A 26,179-nucleotide genomic window follows, 5' to 3' on the forward strand; every position below is an offset into this window, starting at 1 on the left:
TGCAGCCAGACACAGAGCAGTCAGTCTGGGAAATCCCTCCCAAATGTCACGAGACTGGGCAGTGTCCTGTATGATATGAATTACCATGAGGGACGCATCATCTCTCACAATAAGATTCCAGTAAACCAGTAAGACACAGCACAGAACAGTCTCTGTCATTGAAAGTCTGTTCTGTGCCTTGAAACACTTGTGTATAGGCGCGTTACAAATGCCATATCATATCATATCAAGTCCCTCATAAGGAAAAAAGGCGCAGCTAAAGGAGACTAAGTTGGGTGAGCTCTTCAGCCACAATCCCAACACTGAGTTCCATCAAATGGCCAACGGAGATGTGTTAAAAACATGAGCCTCGATGAAAACCTGCATGTTTTAACTGTACAGACAGACACTAATTCTGCACTTAGCCTATGATGTCTCACACTAGTATGCTTAAAAAGGTGGAAAAGACATTTATAGATACAGTTTCTGCAATAGCAAAAAAAGGCCCTGACGTAGCGTGAGCCATGGGAGTGCCCAGGAGCAGAAGATTATTCCATTCAATTCGCTCTGATTCATAGTTGCCAGAATGTTCTTATTTATTTATTTATTCAGATTTGTAGAGCGCACGTCAGCCCGAGGGCATCGTGGCGCTTGTTACAGACATTATCTTAGTTACATAGGAAACAATATTTACATACAAGATACAATATTTACAGTAGACATGTACACATTAGCAATGCAGTATATTTACATGGATTCCTGAGAGTTTCCTATTATTTTGCAAGGAATGAGGTTTTCAGCTTTCTGCGAAAAATTGGGAGTGAGTTTTCCGCTCTAATGTCTGCAGGAAGAGCATTCCCGGTCTTGGCTGCAATGTAGGGGAAACTTAGACCTCCGGCTTTGGCTTTTTTGATGCGTGGGATGCAGAGTAGATTGGAGTATTGCGTCCTGGTGGGACGGGAGGAGGATGGTTTGAGGATGGTTTCTGATAGATAGGACGGGGCGGAGAGAGAGAGGCATTTGTGAGTGAGGGTGAGGATTTTGAGAGTGATCTGGTCTTTGACCGGGAGCCATTGGGCTGAGTGCCTGGCATGGGTGATATGCTCTCTTCTTGGGGTACTAAGAGTGGCCCAGAGAGCATTGTTCTGCGTGACTTGTACTCTGTTTAGGTTTTTGGCTGATGTGCCTGCTAGGAGCGCATTGCAGTAGTCCAGTTTGGCTCCAATGGTTGCTCTCGCTATATAGAGGCAGTTGGGTTTAGAGAGGTAAGGCTTGATGGCGTTTGAGTTTGGTGGTGTGCGCAGATGAGGAAGTGATTGCGCTGACTTGTCTAGTCATAGATGGTGAAGAGTCAAGGTATACTCCCAGTGTCTTTACGGCTGTGGATACGGGGATGATGGAGTTGTCAATGGAGAAGTTAGCGTACAGTTTGTCAAGTTTGTCTAGGGTGTTCTGTTGACCTAATATCATGATTTCAGTCTTGTCACCATTGAGGCAGAGGCCATTAACTGCCGTCCATGCCTTGATGATGGAGTAGATTGTGTGGAGTGCCTTGGCGTCTTCGTTGTATGATCCTGAAAGGGGTAGAAGTACTTGTGTGTCGTCTGCGTAGTTCGTGTATGTGATGCCGTATGAGTCGAGTTTGTCAAAGAGGGGCTTGGTGAACAAGTTGTAGAGTGTGGGTGCAGTGCATGATCCTTGAAGGACCCCGCAGTGGATTGTCGTGGGAGTGGCGTTGGCGATGTCCGAGAAGACTTTCATGGCTCTTCCCTCTAGGAAGGAGGTGATCCAGAGAGCTGATTCTTTAGAGAAGTTGGCTGAGTGTGATCAGACTTGCATCAGCAAAGGAGCCAGACCATCTATAGATCTGCAGGCAACGTGGGCACGTGGGGGATTGGTGCACACACACACACAGCAATGCAGACTCAAATATAACACTCCCTCCAACACAATCACGACCCACATTGGGTGGAGCGGACATATTTTGCCACTTACATCAACGGCAGCAGGTTATATCGGAGAAATGAATGTTCATACAGTCTGGACACATAACAGAAATAATGCTTCCATCGCCATGCAAGGGATTCCGATTGAGAACATGATCAAGAAGCAGAAGAACCAATGCTTCCATGTTAAGAAGGCCGGAGGCCGGTAACAGACACTCAGTATGGGGGCCCTCAACACATGCATAAGGAACCCATCTTGCCACTTGTCCACGCTCAAGCAGATATTTCATACATTCAAAGGGGGGGTGTAATCATAACAGTTCACTTGGAGGACACATCCTCCCATATCCACATGCCCGCCAAGCACAGAATGTTTCTCATGTTCACAGACAGCGGCCGTTATGATCAATTCAGTACTCATCCATTCAGACTGCAATCAGAACTGAGAGCCTTTACAAAAGGCTGCCCGTCCTACCGTGATCCGTACAGTTGGCTAGTAAAAGCTTCCCAGCTGTCCTGCAGAAAGATGAAGGCTCGATGATATCGCGTTCAATGAGCCAAAGCTGGTGTTAAATCTAACCATAGATGCCATTGCTCTGGGAGCACGTGTCAAGACTCTGCAGGCTCTTGAGCACCCTTTGGAAGGCATGGTCAAACCAAGCTAGGCATGGTGGAAACCTTCCAGGGTTGCCCAACTCTGGGCCTCAAGGGTCAGAATCCTGACGGGATTTCAGGATATCCCTCATTAATATTAATGAGGAGAAATGTGCATACAGTTAGAGTCATTGTATACAAATGTATCTCATGAATAATAATGAGTGATATCCTGAAAACACGGCATGGGTCTGGCCCTCAAAGCCTAGAGTTGGCCAACCCTGTAAGCCATGGATGCCTTTATGGTACACAACTCCAACTTGCTGTCAGGGGTGTTTATGTTGTGCATTTGTCCGATTCCGGGTGAGACGTATGCAAGAAGAGATAGACAAGCAATGGGTATGGTTATCAGGGTAACAAGAAGGCATGCTAGCCTTTTACAATGGGGGAAGCATTTGGGGGACCTCACCTTAAAGGCTCAAACCTGGACATAAAGTTCATTAGACTCCTAGTGTTCACATCCTTCATCTCCGTGGTCAATGGCCGGTAGTTAAAGTTCAGACAGGCTAGAACAGCTCTGTGCTTTACCTGAAAAACAAGGAAGTACAAGTCCACACGCCTTCTGAAAGAGGCCCACGCTTTTTAGAGATAGGCCCTGAAACAAGGCATGCACGTGGTTCTGGAACATCTACGAGGACCATCAAACAGCGTAGGTAACATTCTTAGTCAAGGCAGACAATCGTGCCACGGCGGGAGAGGGATACAATGGCCAGAATATCAAAATGCAACAAGATCTTCATGGGACCACTTGGGACGTCCGATATGGAATACTAACCTGGCACAACTACCTGCAAGATTCTGTCTGTTCGACTGAGAGTGCATCTCAATTTCCTTCAGCATAGAAGAAGCCAAGATTCGGCGTCATGATGCAGCCTTTGAAACTTTGACAAGTCTTGTTCCCTTATCACTGGCGAGATCAGCGATCTAGTGTTCAGCAGCAAGTACCAAAAGAGCGATGTCAACTCTCCATTATTTGCACAGATGATCAGCAAATGGTCCATTTTGGGTAGTTCCGGAGATGACTCTTACCCTCAATCCACAGGATGACACCAATTTGGGACAAAGTACTTTTCCATCAAAGATTGAGCATGACCCTTGGAACATTTTCATAAGGCTGACAGCAAGCACGTAACTTGCACGGCTATGATCAAATCAGCAAGAGGGGGAGCCAACCGCATTTATTTTCCATAAGGGAAATGCACGCCCAATCTTGCCGGGATCAGGTAGATTTGAAGAAATGCCCAAGCTTTATGCCCAAATTGCCATCTGAATTCCACCCAAACCAAACAGTATCACTTCTGACATTTCCCAAAGACTCAGAACCTTAATAGGGAGAGAAGGGTGCATATTCCAGATGCAAAATAAGTGCCCAAAACTATGAGCACAGGAACAAATGGTTCACGAAGTTGCTGCAGTTAATAATGCCAAAAAGGCAAGCCATTGTTCAAGGAGGGCATCATTACTCATTGGACAACAACTGAATGTTTGGACAAGGCTAATAGGCAGCTCCAGAGAAGGCAGCGATAGCCGTGGCTTATCCCTGAAAAACATGTGCCCAGCAGCGACTTTGAAAGCGTTGCGTGCAATCATGTTCTGACGTGGATGTCAGACGTTTGTCCAGAGTGGGACAGGTTGTGCTAAAAAACCTTTTTGAATACCTTTAAGATAATGCATAGACCTCTTCCCTCCTATGCTGCATGAACTAGTGCTTTTAAGTCTATTGAAAGCACTGCAACCTAAGAAAAAATAAAACGCTGCAGGAGAACGATCTACTTACTGGTAAGTGTAAGTACCCCGATGTCGCATCTTTCAAAGATTCGCATGGACCACGGCTAGCACGTGGGTATGCTTCACTCACCCTGTAAGAATCTGAGGCTGGTGTGAAGGCATCAAGAACCAAGACACAGACAACAGACTTAAAGTTCAAAATTAAATGGTTTATTAAATTAAATGTCAGGGTGGTTGAAGGCCTAACTTGCCCTATGCTAAGGTGGAATTTCCCTACCTGAACGAAACTAAAGAAAGTCTGAGTCAAAGAGTTCAACTTAAAAGGCTGTCTGTGTCCAAAACGTATCCTCGCCCTCGACTAAAGCTAAGCAATGTGTAGGGATGTCAATAATCAAAGAAATGGTGATCAAAACACATTCCTGAGTTTCTTCCAGCTCTTAGCTTCCTTTTCAGCTCCCCTTACCCAAGTTCAAGAAAGTTCTACACAATCCTTGGGGGCCCCCTTCCCCAAGTTCAAGGTAACACAGTTCAAAAGAAAATGGGTCTTGAGGTGCCATCCTCAAAACAGTATTTTAGTTTCAGCAAGCCCAGGGGTTCTCTTCCCCAAGACTTCATTGTAGCAACTTATACTTGTTTCAGTCTTCCAGTGTTCAACATAACTCCAGGTCAGCTTGACACGTCTTCTAAACGGCATTAACAGTTCACTTGAAGTGCTCCTTTTTGGTTGGTGTCACAATGTCTTTGGGTTTCACAATTCAGGGCTCCATGGGCTATGCTCAGTTGTCAGGCCACACACGGTCCACCCATCACAAGGTGCGCAGCCAGGAACCCTAGGCTCTTCAGCCCACACAGGTTCTTCTGCATTTGCCCCTGTATAGTGCTTCGTATTCACTTAGCTTCTCCTTGACGGCCTCTTGGCTTTATTTACATTCTCCTGGCATCTCCTGGGTAGCCTCTTGGCTTTGCCATCAGGTGTCACTCGTCTTCTGCCAGTCTTGGGCCTTGCTGCACTGTATTTGTTCACAAAGTTCACTTTGCAGTGGTCTAATTTATTTCCCACTTTTCTGTCATGCTCTTTCACACTTGCACTCGTATTTCATATGCTGCTTTCAAATGGGCATTTTCCCATTTAATTTTCATAAACTCGTAGCGTTCAACGTTTTCATTCAGTTCGGTATTCAATATCAGAAAGTTTTGTAGCTTTGCATTCAATATCTTCAGTTCGATATTTAACATTACAAAGTTTTTAATCAGTTCGATATGCAATATTCATGATTGTTCCATTAGCTCCTAGCTTTGCTCTCAAAGTCTCATTCAATTCAGTAATCAATGTGGTGCCTACAGCATTTCCCTGCACTCACCGGTCCTCAGCATTCCTCCCCGGTGGTCCGCTATTCCACACTCGTCGGCAGCTTTGCTTTCTTTTCGCTGACGCAAGCGATGTCTTTCCTTCTTTCTCCATGGTCTGCAGCTCCAGCTGCTCTTTTCTGACCACAGAGGCTCCCACACCTGTGTGTCTCCAGTGGCCCAACTTGCCCTGGGCTCCACAAGTCTCCTGAGTCGTCTGCCGGCATCCTGGCTTCCTCTCAGGTCCCACCACAGCTGCTCCTCACACGCAAGGTCCCCTGCTGGTCTCTCCCACACAGACCTCCCTGTTGGTCATCCCCTTGCTGCTCTCTTGGTCTATTCTTATACACCTGCAACCTCTTTACAGGGTGCAGGTGTGGGCCCTCAATTGGACTTATCTGACTGTAGTTAAAGGGACATTCCTGACCGTCACAGTACTCTGCAGGCAGCTTCCTCGTCCCAGTACTAGAGTGGTGAAAGGAGTTACTAGTGTTAATGACTTCCTCGTCCCAGTACTGTCATTAGTAAAGTGTTGGACAATGAGGGGAGATGTTTTAAAGTAGTCCATAAAGGCCGGGGGAGGGTTAGGTTGGTCTTCAATAGGGAAAGGGGGCTACCATGCCTCACCTACCTCACCCTTAAACCTCCTCTTCTTCACCGTCTTTCAGGTGTTTCTAGATTGGGAATATCTCCTGGTGCTTTCTTGGCCAGTGGGGCAGGGATAGCAGTATCCCATAACTACCTCTGGGGTAGGGGATTCTTCCGGAAATGGGAAGGCAGAATACTGCGTCTCTCCTGAGCGCCTCGCACACCCAATCCCCAAGGACTCTCCACCTAGGTGATCCTCCCTCGCTTCTCCGCCCCCAGGGTCAGGATCCAAAAGCGATGGCCTTTCCATGGCCACCTGAGAAGAGGCCCCAAGGGGAGTAGAAGTGAGGACGCCCTCAGGGTTCCCACACTGGCCACGTGGGGCAGAGCCTAAGGCAACCTCTCCATTGGCCAGTAGAGTAATGACTGAATGAGGCTGCTGAAGTTTTATATTAGCTGTTTAAACCCTGTTTTCTTAAGATGTTTTGCACAGGATTCCCATTCTGATGGCAGGAAATAATTCAAGGCAAATGGATCTATAAAAAGTTATCTTTATGAGACGTATTCTTAGGGTGGTGATTGACTTTCCATGTCATCCTCTCTTGCTTTCTTTTTTTCGCTTTAATTTCTCTTATTCCATCTTCTCTGCTTTTTCCCTTTCTCCTTGCTTTCTCTTGTTCTCTTTTCTGTCTACTGTTTACTTACATTTCCACTTTTTTCTTCTAAGGAAGACGGCAGTCAAACTTGATGCCTAATGGCCCTCTGGGACATATCACGACGTATGGCCACTTCTCCAAAGTCACCTTGCGTGCACCGATGCTCGTGGGTCAGTGGATGGTGGAGCTTGAGGCCCAGGATTCTCACACGGTGCATGTGCAAGGTGAGGCGGGGAGCTCTGGTAGGGGTCTGAGCAAGGGGAGAGTGAAAGAGCTCCTTGTTGAAGGTGGTGGTGTGCGGGAATGCATGCTCAAGGGGTCGTGGTGGCCCTAATGGCGAAGCCCCCCTGGGATCAGAGACTTCAGAGCAGTGGAGGATTTGTGTGCATGTCCCACCTGTAGGTTGGACATGCTGATTGCCTAGTCAGTTCTCAGTGACGTGTAGTGGTGTGAATGTAACGGCAGGTTGGAGCATGTAGACGTGGTCTGAGAGAAGAAGCACTGTGTGACACACAGCATAGCATTCAGTCTGCCCCTCAGATGTGGAGGATACAGCCTTAAACTGTATTGAGCCTTGAGCTTTAAATGTAGGTCCTATGACAGGTTTGGTAATCATAGTCCCGACAGGCGGTGTATTAATCATGCATGTTATGGGCTAATAATTGACCCTGTGCCTATACTGTGTGCCTTACCCCATGCTCCTTAATTGTGGGTGCTATAGCCTATGCATTCATTATTGTGCTGGAACACATGCTTTAATTGTGAATGTTTTGTGCTGTGCGCCTATGTTGGTGCTGCAGCCTGTGTTTATTTGTGTATGTCAGGTACGAGGCCAAATGCTCTGTGAGTTATAGAAGAACCTGCTGCCCGCCCAGTAACAGTCTACCCTGCGGCTGTTTTCTCTTTTAGGTCAGAGCTTGCTGGACTTCCTCTATTACTTTGCTGTGCCTGTAAACGGCTCCCACCCTGGCCTTTACAAGCTGGACAGCCGGCCAATAACAGGTAGGGCAAAAGGGGTCTAATGTATAGAAGGCAATCTGAGTAGCAGCACGTGGCTCCCTTTAGTGGTACATCCTTTCACTATCTAGTCGCACGTCTTCCCTCTGTAGCACATCTCTCATTTCACATCTCTTCCTTCCAGGGGACATCCCTTCCTTCACAGACACATCCCTTCCCTCTGTGTAACATCCTTTCACTCAATAGCACATAACTCCCTCAGCAGCACACCCCTTCCGAGCTGGCACACCATGTCGCACAATGGCACATGACTTCCCTCAGTGGTACTGATGTTCCTTCTGTAGTATACCCCTTCTCAGGGTTGCACATCCTTTGTCTTGACAACACATCCTTTCTCTTGGTGACACATCAAATATCTCGTTGGCACATCCCTCCCCTGTGTGGCCAATCTCTTCCTGTAGTGGTTCACCCCCTGTTGTAGTGCTGCATATCTTTCTGCAGTGGCATATTTCCTCTCTTGGTGGCATCATCCCTCCCCTGTGTGGCCAATCTCTTCCTGTAGTGGCTCACCCCCTGTTTTAGTGCTGCATCTCTTTCTGCAGTGGCATGTTTCCTCTCTTGGTGGCATCATCCCTCCCCTGTGTGGCTAATCTCTTCCTGTAGTGGTTCACCACCTGTTGTGGTGCTGCCTCTCTTTTTGCGGTGGCATATCTCCTCCCTTGGTGAGATCAACCCTCCCCTGTGTGGCCCATCTCCTGTAGTGGCTCACCCCCTGTTGTAGTGTTGCATCTCTTTCTGCAGTGGCATGTTTCCTCTCTTGGTGGCATCATCCCTCCCCTGTGTGGCTAATCTCTTCCTGTAGTGGCTCACCCCCTGTTGCAGTGTTGCATCTCTTTCTGCAGTGGCATATTTCCTCTCTTGGTGGCATCATCCCTCCCCTGTGTGGCTAATCTCTTCCTGTAGTGGTTCACCACCTGTTGTGGTGCTGCCTCTCTTTTTGCTGTGGCATATCTCCTCTCTTGGTGGCATTATCCCTCCCCTGTGTGGCCAATCTTTTCCTGTAGTGGCTCACCCCCTGTTTTAGTGCTGCATCTCTTTCTGCAGTGGGATATCTCCTCTCTTGGTGAGATCAACCCTCAGCTGTGTGGCCCATCTCCTGTAGTGGCTCACCCCCTGTTGCAGTGCTGCATATCTTTCTGCGGTGGCATATCTCCTCTCTTGGTGGCATCATCCCTTTATTCTACTTGTTGTGCACTCAAATGCCTCATTAACATAATAAACAATATTGGCCCTCAACCACTCATATTCTGCACTGTCAGAGGTGACATTTTATTTTACAGTGTTTCCAATAAAGTATGCAGGATGAGTGCTTTAAGAAAAAATCCTAAGCCAACTATGCCTTCTCTGAAATATTGATGGAGTGCTAAATGCACTTTCTGTGGATGCCGCTGTTCAGGCACATTTGCCATCATTCATGTTCAACCCGTCTTTCTGATAATCTTGTGGTGATTGGCACATTTGGTTGTTACACTGGGAGGGGGAAATGGTGAGCACTTCTCTCTGAGGTGGGGAATGCCACGCTACCCTTCTGCACACAGAAGACATCTTAGTCCTCTTCTGGCCCTTCAAGAACACTGCAATGCTTGAGGAGTGGGTTTTAGTTCAGAGGCACGCCCTTCTGGGGTACACTAGGCAAAATGGTGGCTTGACTTTATAAATAGTTGTGACTAATAACTCACCAGTGGAAAACCATCTAGAACATCTGCCAGCACAAGCAGTGGCAGAGCTGAAAGGACAAGCAGGGACACATCTGGGGAAACACTGGGGCACTTCTGGGAGCACCATCAGGGTACATCTGCAACACAATCAGGGCACATCCTGGACATGGTTGGGTTGAAGTTAAAGGCACAATTAGAAAAACAACTACTGACAGATCTGGGAGAACAAACAGTGTCCCATTGGGGAAACAACCAAGCCCACACATCTGGGAAAAACCTGAGCCAAATCTGGGAAATTACCAATGCCAACATCTGGGGAGCAGCCAGGTATCATTCTGTGAAGCTAATGGGACCAGAACTGGGGAACAGCACTTGGGCCACAACAGTTCTGCATAAGCATGTTTTGTATTTTGACCTCTCCCATCTTGTTTCCTTGTTCTTGTTCTCTTGGGGCTTTGCTGTCAACTACCATCAGGTGTCAACTGTGTTATGGTCATGGCAGTCACTGGGCTGCCCCCTGGTAGCTCTACACACTTGGATCAGGTGACCCTGATGGGATCTGCCGGGAGGACACTGGGACAGATGGCCCTTCAGGAGACCAACCACACAGGGCTGTACGTGGCAGAAGTGGACAGTGTACCAGAGGAGGGCTTCTCCATCCTGATGAGCGGGAGAGATGGTGAGGACCGCCCACTGGTGAGGACCTCCCCTCAGGTCAACACTCCAGTGGACTGCCACATGGAGGTGAGAACGGATGCCGCCAGGTGAACCAGTGAATCATGTAGAGGCACTGATGAACAACATTTGTGTGCTGTCTACCCAGTCTTATTGATTAGCTGGCCAGTTCCCCCTTGTATACACTAATCCATACTTCCACACATCGACCATAAGCCATACATATCGTTGCCAAGCTTCCACCAGTTCATCCATCCATCCATGCATCCATACATGCATCCATCCATCCATCTATTCCTTTGTATGCTTCAATCCCTTCACCCTCTCATCCCTCCTGCCACTCTTTTGTCCATCCGCCCTTCCCATAGATTTATCAACCATCTATCCAATCGATCCACCCATTTATAGAGCCCAATGCTCCTTCCTTATTAATGTATCTCTTTTAATCCCTTCCAGCTGCCTTATCCTTAACTTTTACCCCCTCTCTGAACCCCTGCTTCCTTGCCCTCCCGCCTTACGTGGGACATTTGTGCCACTATTGCTTTTCACATCATCTGAGTCCACCATCATTGGTTCTCGTACTAATGGACATGAGGAGAGAGGAACAGTGCGATAGAACCAGGGAGGTCCAGACATATCCACATAACAGTACATATCTATTTCGCCAGGTGGTTTCTGTGTGAACAATAAGGATCTCCCGCACTTGATATCCTGTGTATGTGGATGGCCTCCAGACTTGGTAGGGTAGCTCTCCCCTCTTCCCCAAACATGTCTTGCATCAGTCCGATATATGCCTGGGTTGAAATTCCCCCACTCCTCTTATTCTCCACTCATGAGTTCCAGGGTTGCGAGAGGGTGAAAAGCACGTCTAAAGGAGTTAGGGTGAAACTGAACTGAAATTAGGATGTTTTTTAGGGACGTTTGTCAGGATGGGAGTCTGGGCCTACTCTCCGAGGACCTAACGGCCAATCCTTCCACTGAATCACTGGTTCCCAGGGTGTCTTTTGCAAAGTGGCCCTTTCCCCAGATGATCAGGAGCTGCCAGTGCAAAGGGAAAGCGTCTTTATTGTTGCAGTACCGGTGAGCCCCACAGGTTAGACAGGATGCAGGACTCAGCACATGGGGGACATCCACCAGCACACCCTCTCTCACAGCCAGCCTCTCTCCAGGTGTCATCCCAAGAACATTCAGCAGGCAGCACTCACACCACATTCCACTCTCAGTACTCTCATGACATCCCACTCATGCAAAGAAGACCATGCAGGAAGAACATACATTACAACACATCCGCTCCCCTTATGAGAAATCAGAATCTAAAACACAACGCAAAGGGACTTGCGCATCAGGAGGTAGAAACGCAAAATATACATCACGATACAACTTAGCATATCCAAAATCCACCACTACTACATAAACCCTAGGTCTCAAGTAACCTTCACAGTGTGTAACGCACCACCACTCACACCAGGGGTATTCCCACACCACTCCATCTCTGGATGGTGCGCTTCACACCCTGAACATCACACCAGCGAGAGTCTATCACCCTCAGGACATCCTTGCATGCCACCCAGGTCATGTCCACATAACAGTGGGACAACAACTCCAAACCTTGCCACCCCTCAATGTATTACTTTAATATGAGAGAGTGACAACACTACAACTGAGAAAAGGGACACCATGTACTAACCCTTCAAAACACACTTAGTAAACAAAAGAAGTACTGTCTAGTAGCCTCCTTTAAGACAGCAAACATCTCACATTGAAGGGAAACCATGCCTGCTACTTTGACCCTGCACTTGAATCTATCACCACCAACAACGGGGATGTCAAAACATACCTCCAAGGCAGTCCAAAAGCTCCATGTATAAACCATGTGAGCATTAAAACCTAATGTTATCCAGTCACCTGGCGCACTCCCTCGACTGTTCAACACCTCAGTATTTAAACACAGGTGCCCAACACCTCACCTAACTACGCAATGGCGTCCAACACATCAAATAATCCCATAGGTGTCCGACACCTCAAATACTTAACCATAGATGTCCAACACTCGGAGAGCAGTACATAGAGAGCATGTAGCCCACATTTCCAATCATCACACTCAATTTCGGCAAGCACTCACCTATATCAACTCCATCTGTACTGCCCCCTCCTGGGTCTGTGGGTTCCTAGGCCATGATCCCAGATTGCAGTGGTGAATAATGTTGTCCCATACACATACATAATACATTCCACCCTCCCACATATATGCACCTCCACCTACTCAATAAGCAAAAAGTCTGCATTTAAAGACATTGGTAATTGTTGGCATAGTCAAATTAGCACATCAAGTCCATGGCCCAAGCCTAATGTCTGCAAAGTCTGGTTGTTGCTGTTCTGAAAACGTTGCTAACACTTAAGATAACTCTGTGCTTTTGCCTCCATACATATCTATCTCAGTATCAAATCTTCTGATAGCATCCCTTTTTACCAGAGGCGAAAACAGCTGAAAACAAAATCTAATTTTTCACCAGATTTTTCACATAAGTGCTACCTGACTGTTAAAGTTACCACATAAACGTATGGACTTGCGCTGCAAAATTTAAAATCCACTGCCCCTGGACATGAGAACAAACTTCCCCTGGCACAACAGTTCTTTAATTTTCCTCAGGTCTCTGTCGCAGTACCCTAATCTTCTCTCTTGTTGGATGTGACCTGAGGATACCCAACTTGTGGAATGATGTGTCGTGAACGTGGCACATACAGGGATCCTCAGCTCTTGATCCTTGCTTCCCTGCACACGGGGGACCTTGAAGCCAGTTGCACTCATCCGTCCGAAGTATGGCATGCGCTCTCCCATAACTGTTGCACCTCCATCACGTGGAACGTATGAACATTCTAGGATATCATGGTTGTCAACACAACACTGACGAGCGCAGCGCTCCTCTGACTTCCAGCTCCACTCTGTTGCTTTGTCCGCTGCATCATCTGCCTGGACTATCCAACAGACCTTAACAGCTGTCCCAATGTCACGTAGCAATGTATCCTCCTAACGTAGCAACACATCACTTGCAGCACTGCCACCTCGCGTCAGCGAGCAGTGCAGCATGGAGCACCTCATGAGCATGTAGACATGACAGTAACTATAGGCAGTACTTTAATTGTTTTCTTTCTCTCAGCACCCTTTCACCATCAGCATTAGAAACTCAGTCACTGGTATAAATGCATCTTCACTGTACAGACTGTAGCTACTGTCACTGGAGGCTGACAAACTTCCCGAGAGAGGATATTTATCTTCTCCAGCATTGGATCTTTCATGGATTCACATGCTTTGAATATTCTCTGTCGTCAGGCTGGAAATCCTTGATAACCTCAGTATTTGACTATATAATAACACTTTTAACCACAGTTCAGTAGCCCATCACTGTCCTTTTGGGTGTATTGTGCTCCAGCCAATAGGATGTCGAATATCTAGCCCCACCCAACATGCCACCTTCAGATTCTTGTGGCACGCCATGCTGAGGAATCCTCTGACCCATGTCCCGTGAGATAAACTTTCTTTTGATAAAGGCTTTCTACAGAAGTAATTTCTCCAGTCAAACTGCTTCTCCTAACAGATACGTGGGGTGTCAATTCATAATGGATGAAAAGGAAAAGAAATCCCTTTTTAAAGCATGCCTGTCAATGGGCATCAAAAACGTTTATGAGTGAGATAAGCACATAGAGTGCATGTATTGCTCGTACCCTAACCACATACAGGAAGATTGTCACATTTGTGGTACTTTTTGCACAAAAACACTTAATGATAGGCATAGACGCCTAGTATGTTGTTTAAATGAGGGTAAATAGCCCCCTTCTGAGGCGGAGTCTTCCAGAAGTGTGGTGGCTGCTAAGATTGACAAACCCCAAACCACATAACAGGACCAGGTCTGAGGAGAAACTACCATCTTGCTCTTAGAAGAAAAGGGGGAAAAATCAAGCTTTGGCATAAAATCCATCTGACCATCGTCAGTGGCATCACCGAAGGGCTCGTCCACAAAGAAAACACTGTCTATGAGCAACATTAAACAAAAAGAGGCAAAGCCCCCATCAAAGACTGTTACCACATCGACGGCTACACCATCAACAGGTTTGTCAGCAACTGGAGCCAGGTCAAAGCAGGCAGTACCGTCCAGGACAACCTCGTCGACTACGATGAGAAAAACCTTCTCCATAAAAAAAACAACAACAACCTTGTCGACAACGATGGGGAAAACCTTGTTGACGACAAAGTGCCACTCCAACGACAACTATTTTGTCGGCCACCGTGCATTGCATATCGCCGACAAAAATACGACCGTCGATGGGAACCTCATCAATGACAAAAAAAAGCGACCGAGAAAGGGGCCATGACAACGAGTTCATCAACGACAACAGGAAAAAGCAAGATGACCTTCGACACCAAGGAAAAGGCGCTCCCACCCCCGTCAGCGAAATCACAGAAATCATCCAAGAAACAGCCATCTGCAACATCTCCAGGTGACGCATCTTCTGGAAGGCAGGAAAAAATCCAGCCATGTCAAGTACAAAGCAGGGATAGTGCCCCTGAGGAGCCTGTAGTGATAAAAATCCATCTAAGGCATTACAGCAGCCTGTCAAGGAGCAACAGCCTGTTAAGGACCAACAGCAAGTCAGGGAACATCAGCCTGTCAGAGAACTTCAGATTGTCAGGGAACAACAACCTGTCCAGGACCAACAGCAAGTCAGGGAACATCAGCCTGTCAGAGAACTTCAGATTGTCAGGGAACAACAACCTGTCCAGGACCAACAGCAAGTCAGGGAACATCAGCCTGTCAGAGAACTTCAGATTGTCAGGGAACAACAACCTGTCCAGGAACAACAGCAAGTCAGGGTGAAAACCCAGACAATCAGTAGGGAATCCCCTTCCATTTCATCAGTCTCATTGGTGCTACCAGAATAAATCATTGAGCACCACATAGACTCTGAGTTTTAACAGGGTTATTCGCCCAAATACTCAGAGGATGATTATTCAGATCCAGTCTTCCGTCACCACGAAGGAAGTCAATACACTCACCAATGCTTCCAGCACCATGTTTTCCGACCCTACCAACCCTGCCAACGCTTCCACACCCACCCGCTACCAACCCGCAGGCCTTTCTGATCCTTCAGGTCTTAACCTCACTGCAGTCGCTAGTGGAACAACTAGATAAGAGACTGCCTTCCATGAAGGAACAAAGAGATCATGATGTCTCATACGAGGATCTTCCAGGTCCCTCAGGGAGTCACCGTATTCCCTATCATGGGAAAGAAAAGGCATAACAAAGAGAAGAATTGGAATGCAGGGGTGGAAATTCTCCATTAAGATGTAGATCTCCTCCCAGGGAGTCACCTCTCAGGCCATTGACCCCTTGGTACATGGCTGCATCAAGGAGCCTGTCAAGAGAACCAAAAGGTTCCCCAGGAGTTTCACTGCGGAGACCGGCCGGTTCTCTGTATCATGAACAAGAAGGAGAACTACAAATGACAGACAACCCAGTTACAGCTTATACAACCACCCAAACCCCGCCCCAGGATGAGTGGGATGAACAGCGTTGAAGGTATGGACCCATTACCCGAGGAACCCACCAAACAGTTCCTTCCTGACAAAGTAGGCGGATTCCATAACATAATGGCAAAGGCGTGTGAAGAATTTGGCCTGGAAACATCGGAACAGAAAAAGCATTGCTTTTTTTTAATCTACTGCACAAGCGTCGATAGACAGTGATCTCAACGACAATACGAGACGGCGTTTGGGAAGAAGGCTTGCTGCTAATGAAGAAGTCGCTCTCTGAGCAAGCGGTAAAAATGAGACGCGAAAAGAAGTTTAAAGCACCAGACGTGGCCCCTAAGTGCCTTAGTTATATCTCAGCCCACTCCTGAGTCAGTGGTGCTGGCCAGTGCAGGGCACAAATCAGACACCCAGGGTTCTAAATTCTCTGTCCCTCTGCACAATGGCAGCAGGAAACACAATGCTTTTGGGAAAAAGATCCTAGCTGCAGTGGTCACCACAGTCAAGGCAGCAAATTCTTTGGTGATCATAAAAAGGTACGATCGAGAGATGTGCAATAGAATGGCACCACTGTTGGAACATCTCCCAGACGACAAATGCAAGGAAGCTATGGCCTTCTTGAGCCAGGGAGAAGAGGCATCAAATCATGCTATAAACATTGCCGTAGACTTGGCAGAAACCGGCTTTAACCAGATTGGCAAAGGAGTGGTTTTGTGAAGACAGGCCTGGCTGATGTGCACAGACTTCAGACCATATGTACAGGCATAGGTCATAGACATGCCCTTTCAGGCCAAAAGTGTATGATGCCCTGAAGGCAATTAAAACAGAAAACAGACACGCCAAGGTCTCTGACCTCCCTTCAGTCAAGGCGCTCGACAGCCTCCGGCAGGGGGAACAAATCCTACCAGAGGAAATCATCCTATTTACAAGGATATTCCCAGTGGTACAGAAAATCATACTCCTCCAAACTAAAGGATTACAAGGCGACTTAGGTGGCGTCAAGGACCAACCTCCCAAAAGGGGAGACAGAAGAAGCAAGCCTGACTTGCAAAGTTTCCTGGCCCCCACAAGAATTCACGTAACATCTCAACGAGCACACGGGGGAGGCAATCTGCTGTTCCACCTACAGCAATAGAAACAAATTACTACAGACAAATCTGTCACAGATATGATTCAAAAAGGTCATGTTTTGGAGTTCAGCAGAACACCACTAAGTCCGCAAAAACAGCCACACTTGTGAGTCCTGCAAAACGAATGCTCATCAAGCAGGTCATAGAAAAAGAACCAAGAAACCGACGAGGCAACGGAACGTACTCTTGTGTCTTTGTCAAGCGAAAACCAGACAAAGCCTGGAGGCCAATCTTGGACATGAGAGGACTCAACAAGTCCATAAAGAAACAAAAGCGGTCCCCCTGTCCGACGGAAAAAAAATGCGGTACAGGCAGGAGATTTTTTTAGCATCACTAGATCTCAAAGATGCATATTTCCACATCCCTATTCACAAGGCTCACAGGCGGTTTCTAAGGTTTGTCGTGGGAAACAACCATTATAAATTGAAAGTTCTACCATTCGGACTGCGCTCAGCACCCAGGACATTCACAAAATGCCTGGCTCCAGTGGCAGCGTTCCTAAGGAGTGAGGAGTATCAGGTATATCCCTACTTGGACGATTGGCTGATAAGAGCATGCTCAAAGTCAAGGGTGCAAGACCACATCGGGTCTGTTATACACATCCTCACATACTTCAGCTTCACAATCAACTCTGAGAAATCCTGCTTCAAGCCGTCCAACAACTTGGTGTTCTTTGAGGCACAATTCAACACAGACAAGGGCTTGGTCCGCCCCTCTCAAGAAAGGGACACTCTCAATTCCCCATCTGCTAACAAAGTTCTAGCCCGGGACATGCATGCAACTGTTAGGGGAAATGTCCTCGTGTATACCACTGATTCCACAATGCAGGTTTCACATGCAGCCACTGCAAGAATTTCTCGCAGCCCGATGGCCATAAACAAGCGGGTCATGGACCGACAAATTGCTCACATCTCAGTTAGCACAGAAAATTACAATGGTGGGCAGATCCCCGTCACATCACAGTCGGGATGCCTCTCTGGGAGTTACCGCTTCAAAAAGCAATAATTACAGACACGTCACTCGTGGGACGAGGCGCCCATGTAAATCACCTATCCATCAAAGGCCTATGGAATGTCCAAGAATCCAAACTATACATCAATGTCCTAGAGCTGGAGGTAGTGCCCCAGGTTCTCCGCTCGTTCCAGCAAGGTGGTCAGGGTGTTAACGGACAACACCACCACCATGTCTTATATACAGAAGCAAGGTCCAGGACATTATCACAAGAAGCCCAACAATTGTGGCATTGGGCGAACTGCAACCAAATAAAGCTCCAAGGCTCCCACCTTCCTGGAAAGAAAAATGAAATGGCGGATCAACACAGCAGAGCCGTCAATCAGTCCCATGAATGGCAACTAGTAATCATACAGCTCTACAAGGTATTCCAATTGTGGGGAATGCCATCCATCGACCTGTTCACAATGTGTCTGCATCTCGCCAACAGATACCCACTGAAGGGGTCACTAAGAGAGGCCTTCACTCTGTCGTAGGAAGGAATGTTTGCTTACACGTTCCCACCGATTCCGGTGATATGCATATGTCCTACAAATGATGACGATATACAAATGCAATATCATCTTAATAGCACCTGCGTGGCAGATGCAGCTCTGGTTCTCGGATCTCCTGCATCTGTCTCAAGAAGACCAACCAATTCCCCATGGAAAGCATACGAACCTGCTCTCGATGTGCAACCAACAGGTTCTGTACTACGATCCGGGGTGCCTCAACTTAAAAGCCTGGCTTTGTAGAATTCAGCCACGCCCCGATTTCACAAGACTGCAGGGACATCTGACTACGGCCAGGGCAGACTCTACGAACAAGTTATACGGATACAAATGGAATCGTTTTTGTAAGTGTTGTATCTAACAACAGCAAGATCCATTCAACATCGCACTGCATAACCTTCTACCATATTTTTCAAAACTCGCAAAGAACGGCCTTTCACACTCATCCATAAAACTGCATCTAGCGGCAATCTCAAGATATAACAGGAGGGTGGGCAAAGCCCCTCTCTATAGTGCAAGAATAGTGAAGCATTTCATGAGAGGAGCTTTTCACACTTACTCTCCTCTAAAGAAAATGCCTCCACAATGGAGTATGAATACCGTCCTCACGGCACAGATGAAGGCGCCCTTCGAGCCTATGGCTACCACTCATTAAGTATGTGTCTGGGAAGATGGCTTTCCTAATGGCAGTCACGTCATTCAGGCAGACATCAGAGACCCAGGCTTTGCCCATCAATCCTCCTTTTCTTTGTTTTGAAACAGAGAGAGTAAAATTAAAAGCCAATCCAGGCTTCGCCCATAAGGTGCTCTCAGAGTTCTACAATCAGAGATAGTCTTGCCGATTTGCTTTTCCAAGCCGTCTACTCCCGCAGAGCAGGTGCTACACTCATTAGACCTGCAAAGAGCTTTACAATTTTACCTGGACAAAACTAAAAGTGTTTGGTGGACCTCAGCGTTGTTCATAGCTTCTGGGCCCCCAAACAAGGGCCAGCCGATTTCCAAACAAGGCATCGCCTGATGGGTATCGTTGGCTATCACCATGGCTCATACACGGGCGAATAAGCCCCTGCAGGCTCTTGTGAAAGTACATTCTACGAGACGTTTGGATCATCAGCAGTATTATGGCCAGGAATTCTGCTGCCCGACATCTGCAGAGCAGCTACTTGGGCAGTGCCGCACAACTTTGTAAAGCAATGCCTTTCCTGGATGGAAGGACAAGGTGAATCAGAGCAAGATTCGGGAGAGCAATAAGGTATGCCTTTCTCCCCTGACACCTCCTGTTCATTTTCTAATCACTGCAGTGTGTTCTATTCAAACCATGTGAATCCATGAAAGATCCAATGCTGGAGAAGGAGCATGTTGCTTACCTGGAACTCCTGTTCTCCATTATTGGTATCTTTCATGGATTCACATGTGCCTGCCATCTACCCCCAGGGGATCAAGGCTGTAAGGTTGTGGCTCTCAACTCTCTGGGGTTAGAATCTGAAGATGGCCTCTTGGGTGGGGCTAGATACTCAACGTCCCATTGGCTGGGGCACAATACACCCAAAAGGACATTGATGGGCTACTAAAGTGAGCTTAAACGTTTTATTATATAGTGTAGTACTTAGGCCCCGAGGTTTCCCAGCCTGACGAAGGGGAATATTCAAAGAATGTGAATCCATGAAAGATACAAATGCTAGAGAACAGGAGTTAAAGGTAAAGAACATACTCCGTTTTCTTCGTTTGGGTGGGGGGAGTGGATGTCCTCAAGCTGTCCCCCAGCACAGTGCAGGCACCTCACAGCAGGTAAGACAGTAGGTTCAACGGGTCACCAATGTTTCAAAATGGGCCACAGATGAGCAGGGACTGCCAATACAAAAAGGAACGATTCTTTATTGTTGCTGTATGGAATAGGTAAGCCCCATAGGTTACACAGGATGCAGGACTCAGCACATGGGGGACATCCGCCAGCACGCCCTCTCTCACAGCCAGCCTCTCGCCAGGTGCCATCCCAAGAACATTCAGCAGGCAGCACTCACACCACATTCCACTCTCAGTACTCTCATGAAATCACATTCATGCAAAGAATACCAGACAGGAACAAAGTACATTACACCAGTGTCAGCTCCTTTACATCACTCACAGTCTCAGGGTAGAGTAACACACCCCGGCACACTTCCCCCTCTTTGTGTTGGCTACTGCCGCCAATACAGAGTCATTTCTTAGGATGGTGTAACCCTGAGACTCTTAAGAGGGCAAGACCTATACTGTTACCCCTCTTGCCGTAAGGGTTCGCTTGGGCACTTTACTAAGGCATGATCTGTAAATGTGCCAAAGTGCCCTGCCTGACCCTGCTGGAGGACTGTTAGGTCGACAAGGGAGCTGGGTGCTGTCACAAGCCAGGAATTGCTTGGTTCTAGGGTGGTGTGGGGAGGGTCTCTGGCTACCCCCACCATGTCATGCGTGGAAAACAGAGGCTTCTCCCATTGCCACTGTAGACACTCCTGCCCCTTTCAGGGAGTCAAGGAGCGGTGGCTACGCAGAGCCGGCCATACCTACATATTCTGCCCCCCTCCTGAGGGTGCAGAAACCCCATATAAATCTACAGGAAAAGAGAGGGACCTGAGCTAGGATGGGAAATTCAAGAGGCAGTTAACCAGTCATCACACAAGACTGCTACTCCCATATAGTTAAGAACAGATGGACTATGGGAGTAAACACCAAGGGCAGGACTAGGTGGTGACAGCCAGAGACATGACTTTCTAAGGGGAAGGATTGATCTGCCTAAAGTCATCCTCTGGGTGGGGCCCAGCAACCATACCCAGCACCAGCTGCCTGAAGAGCCACACCGGAGTTCCCTTACCCTGCACAGATGCTGGAAGGCAGGGCCAAGGTGTGGCAGGCAGAGAGACGACCGCCCAAGAGAATGGGTGAGCCAACCCAAAGTCCTGCATCAGGGCTGTACGCTATCCCCAGAACTAGTGGGCTGGGGAGACAAAGACCCAGAAGGTTGGCAGGAGAGTGACCCAGAGGGCTGGGAGCAGACATTTTCAGAAGAGTGGAATGAGAAATATTGCAGATACCACAAGATGTAGTCTATAGACCCTCCTAACCGTCTACCCATCTTCTTCTTTCAAGGCTATTCTCCTGCGATCGTTTGGGCTTAGGCTCTCTCATCTAGTCCTATGGTGTGGCTCACTTGATCTTCTGTTCTGCTCCCGTCTTATTATGTGGCCTGTTTGGCACGGCCACTTCAGGCTCTGTCCCTCTAGACCTTCTCTTACCACTTTTCTGCAACACAATTTCCACTCCTGAAGGCTGTCCTAACACCTGCAAAGTCAGGAGGCGTCTGCCTGTTTTTATAATTAGTCTCTAGTATTGATTGACCAAGTGTGTGCAATGATTGGAGGGCCCGTTTCCTGGTTAGTGTACTTGTTCCTGATAGGTATATTTGTAAGGGTTCCACCCCCTCCTCATGTGCAAATCCCATGCTTGCATGAGTTTTCAGGTGTGCATGTTTCCCTACATGGATTCGCTGCCTGTGACACGACAGCTCATATATATTCTAGCTGCCATCTTGGGTCAGGCAGATCAGCAATGGCTGCACTCTCGCTCCGGCCATGATACTGATCAGCTGGCGTGTTTGTCTACCGCAAGCACTTATGCACATGTTCCCTTTTGCTGTGTCTTTCCCGGCAGCATCTCGATTCTTTGGGCTCCAATCCATTGCAGGTTTTGTTCGGGTGTCATGTGTCCACCAGTGTGTCCCACTCGTTCTACAAACTCGAGAGTTGAGCTTGGAGGATACCCCGAAGTCCCTGTTGTCCCCAGGACCTTTACAGCCTGTCTGGGGTGAATTTTGTCTGGTATTTCTTTCTCTGCCATTACTTCCCTCATACTGTGATGTTAATGGTCACTTATGTTCCCTCATACAAGAGACCTCTTTTTGGGGGGACACTGACTACTCACATGCATGGTTTACTGCAGGGCAGGTAACAGGGTGCCCGTTCTGCCACCACATCTCTTAATTTCGACTTTTTATGATTCTGTCCTGTCCTGCATCCCTGCTCCTCTTCTATGTTGTAGCTAACCATGCACTCTTCTCAATAAGAAACTTGCAGGACGTTTACGCGTGGCCGGGTGGTGTGCGGTTGGTGATGTGAGTGTCTTTTTCTCCACATCCTCCTCACCACAGACTCCATTTTTAGCCCTGTGCCTGTAAACTTCAATGCTGCTCTTGCTTCCCGTAGACATATTGATTTTTGAAAATCCTTCCCCGGACACTACGCAATGCCCACTTTTTTCTTTATACAGAATGTTCATGGGAGAACAGACTTTTATTTTGGGAGGTCCCCTTAAGAGTATGCGGCCTGTTTGCCTTCCTTTGCGTTTGTAACATTGTCACTTTGTTGTGAGGTGTCCTCTATTTTCTGGGGGTTTCCTTAGGTTGACACACTCTTTTGTGTTGCTTTGTTACTGGGGCTGTTGTGGAAAGCATCCAATCCTGCCATTGGCTGGACAGCAGCACATGTGATGGGCTAGCCCTGCAAAGGTCCTAGATGGTCCGTGGCACAGAAGACTTCCCTGACAGATGCAGTCTTTGCATCATCCCTTAATCCATTGCTAAGGGGGTGGGGATCACTGATCAGGCCCACACGAGATTTATGTGCCTTGTTTTCTTGTTGCAGGTGGTGAGTGATGCCCCTTTACTGCCTGCACACTGGCACAAGATCACAGTCTCCATCACAAACTATGGCCAATCGCAAGAATACATCTTGATGTCGAAGAACAATGGAGGTCTGCCGATGAACGTCTCCACTTTGCGGTACTTCTCCATCTCTTATGCCACTTCCCTATTTGTCTTTCTACTCCGTCTCCCTCCACCTCCTCTGGCTGAGTGAAGGATAGATTTCAAGCCTTTCCATATTAAAAGAGTGAAGCCTGGACTCAACAGTCAGATAAATTCCAATGTTTCAATGTGGGTATGTTTCCTCCTCAAACTCCTATTTGCATCCAGCATTTGTGAATAGCACTTCCTTGAGAACCGTACCAGAAATGGTGCCAGACCTTCCTGTACACCCCTCTTGCGTACCCTGCACCCAAATGCATTGTCAAAGCCTCTTGGTGCTTCTCACGCCACCGACTTGCCAGGGAGTGTAAAGCGTGCCAGGCAATGTGAATGGTGGGAGGTCTCATTTTAAATGAGGACTAGTGCACAAGGATACAGAGTGCAGAAATTACTTTGTAAGTCACCTTTCCTTAACCCTACTCCGAGCTTCTTCTGTTCCAAATGTTTGGGGAGCCTAACGATAGAGCAAATTGGAGATTAAAGACCGCATAGGCTAGACATGCTCCAGGAGAGGAGACGTCTGGAGGCTTACAGTCTAGATTTATTGTTGGTTGAAAGACTTAGTGTTTGCAGAAAGCAGGTGGGGATACCCAAGTGGCTGCCCTACAGATCTCTGACATTGACACACACATGGTAAGTGGCCAGTGGTTCCTTAGCTGTGGCACAGAGGGCACTCAAAGCTTATGGGGAGAGCCCAAGGATTGTAGGTGGAAGAGATTAGCCAATAAGCAATGGCTAGCGAAAGTCTTCCCATGGGCTTTAAACCTGCTTTTGTTCGTGGTGATCCCCATGGCGGGGGTCGCCAGCAGAAAGGTTATTGGATGTATACTAATTGACCTTTTCACAATTGACCTGGGCAGAATTGACCTCGGGAGAATTGACCTAATTTAAAAGGTCAATTAGGACATATATATGGGGGGGAGGAACCCCATGCAACCCCCTACCCAATCAAAAAAAAAACTGCAACCCCCCCACCCAATCCCCTTATATTATCTACAATCCAAAACAACCACATAATAAATATATAAAATATTTAAATTAATATAAAGGTCAATTGTGCAGAAGGTCAATTAGGACCACTATAATTAGGTCCATTAGTTCAAAAGGTCAATTGTAAAAGGTACATTTGGGTAATACCAGGTTATTACATGGAAACCTTGGTGGGAAGATGAGCTGTGGCCTTTTAAAGTGTTTTCTAGTTTTGCGCCAGAGACTCGGTGGCAGGGTGACTATTTGGAGGGTATTGCTTATGTTGGAGTTCCTTGCTGTACATGACAGGGATAACTAAACATGCAGGGGTGGCTGCTTTGCTGCTGGTTAGTAGATGGATGGATGTAGGGATGCGTGGAGTCGGCCATACTGATACAAAATCATGTTGTTCTAAAGTCATCAGTTTTCCCATCTAACTGCGTTGACAGATGCAACCACATAGGGTGGGGAGGAAGCCTGCAGGTGTAGACAGTGGAAGGCCATTGGGGCTCTCTATAGCCAATACTTAACAGAAACCTTTCAGTGATTAGTGTCTATTAGTCGCTATAAAGTTCTTTGTATTCTTATAGACAACACTACAATTACTATGCAAAGAAGTGATTGGGGCGAGGCAGGTCACCTAGTCCCTCTGAGGGAGCACTCTCTTTTTGGAGTGGGTTCTACCATGTAAGCTGTTTCTGGTTCCTCCACACTTGTCAGCACTAACGCATATTCATTTAACAAAAGAAGGGCCTGGCGCTCAGTGCTCTGAGCCTGGAACTTGTCCTGGGGTGACTCTCGATCCAGCTGGGTATCAGGCTCTCCTTTGGGCCTAAATGAACAGTTCTGCTCGGGGCATGATGAAATAGGACCCACCCGCTCCAGTTTTTACTTTGCCTTCTGGTATATGTAGTCTGGCAGGTTTAACAACAACAAAAAACTCCAAGCACCAACAGCAAATAAAGGGGCAGCACTAAAGGGCGGAGCCACCAAGCGAAACAGGGAATTCCAAAGCAAAGTGAGGGAGTGATGGAGCAGAAGTGCAATTACACTGCAGTTCACTCACTTGAACCCACCTTCCCCGACTGATGTCCCTGGCTACTTGAATGATCAATTATCTCTGGGTGTAGCGAAGGTAAGACCCTTGCCTATTTCTATACCTGAGTGCTGTGCGCCTGAACCTTTGGGCGTTGTTCTAAGCTCAATATAAGGTGCGCAGTTGACCCCCTCCTGCCTCCTTTTCTTCCATGCATTCTTAGGCCGGAACCCTCTAATCGGCTGTGCTTTTGGACGCTGTTCCATGCTCAGGATAAGGTGCACTATCGACCCCCCTCCTGATTATCAGTTGCCTAGACGCAGTGCCGCCACGTATGTGTTTTCGTCTGTCAATGCATCCATAACTACTACCTGCCATTGGCAAGATTAGGAATGTATGTCACATGAATAAGACTCTAACTTGTTTCCCGATTATTAAGGGTGTTTAACGAGCTTGCCATAATGTTCTTCCTAGAAGACAGTCCGCTTTAGCTGGGGTGATTAACACTGGCCTCTCAAGGCTTTAACATACTCACAAACCCCAGGGCTTGCGAACCAGGAAGACTCGCAAAGCACTGGTCCGCGCGGCAGGCAGCGCGCATGCCTGAACATCAGATCCAAGATGGCATGACCTCGGATCAGCGAGTGCAGGGCAGCACCATGTGGGGATGTAGTGTGTGACCCCAATCACAGGAAAACATACTCGCAATCACCAGGACTTGCGAACCAGGAAGACTCGCAAAGCACTGGTCCGCGCGGCAGGCAGCGCGCATGCCTGAACATCAGATCCAAGATGGCATGACCTCGGATCAGCGAGTGCAGGGCAGCACCATGTGGGGATGTAGTGTGTGACCCCAATCACAGGAAAACATACTCGCAATCACCAGGACTTGCGAACCAGGAAGACTTGCAAAGCACTGATCCACCTGGCAGACAG

At 47.6% G+C, this 26,179-nt stretch overlaps 1 protein-coding gene across 4 annotated transcripts in view; it reads left to right on the plus strand.

Annotated features, from left to right (window-relative positions):
* VWA7 (von Willebrand factor A domain containing 7) overlaps positions 1-26,179 on the plus strand; it is a 255,716-nt gene that overhangs the window by 205,343 nt on the left and 24,194 nt on the right. For all 4 annotated transcript variants that reach the window (XM_069635146.1, XM_069635145.1, XM_069635143.1 and 1 more), the window contains exons 12-15: positions 6,970-7,122; positions 7,808-7,900; positions 10,049-10,317; positions 23,078-23,214. In XM_069635146.1, coding sequence (XP_069491247.1) covers positions 6,970-7,122; positions 7,808-7,900; positions 10,049-10,317; positions 23,078-23,214 — 652 coding nt within the window. The remainder of the gene's footprint in view (positions 1-6,969; positions 7,123-7,807; positions 7,901-10,048; positions 10,318-23,077; positions 23,215-26,179) is intronic.

Source organism: Ambystoma mexicanum, chromosome 13 (genome assembly GCF_040938575.1).
Source record: "Ambystoma mexicanum isolate Mex_15411 chromosome 13, UKY_AmexF1_1, whole genome shotgun sequence".
Lineage (NCBI taxonomy): Eukaryota > Metazoa > Chordata > Amphibia > Caudata > Ambystomatidae > Ambystoma > Ambystoma mexicanum.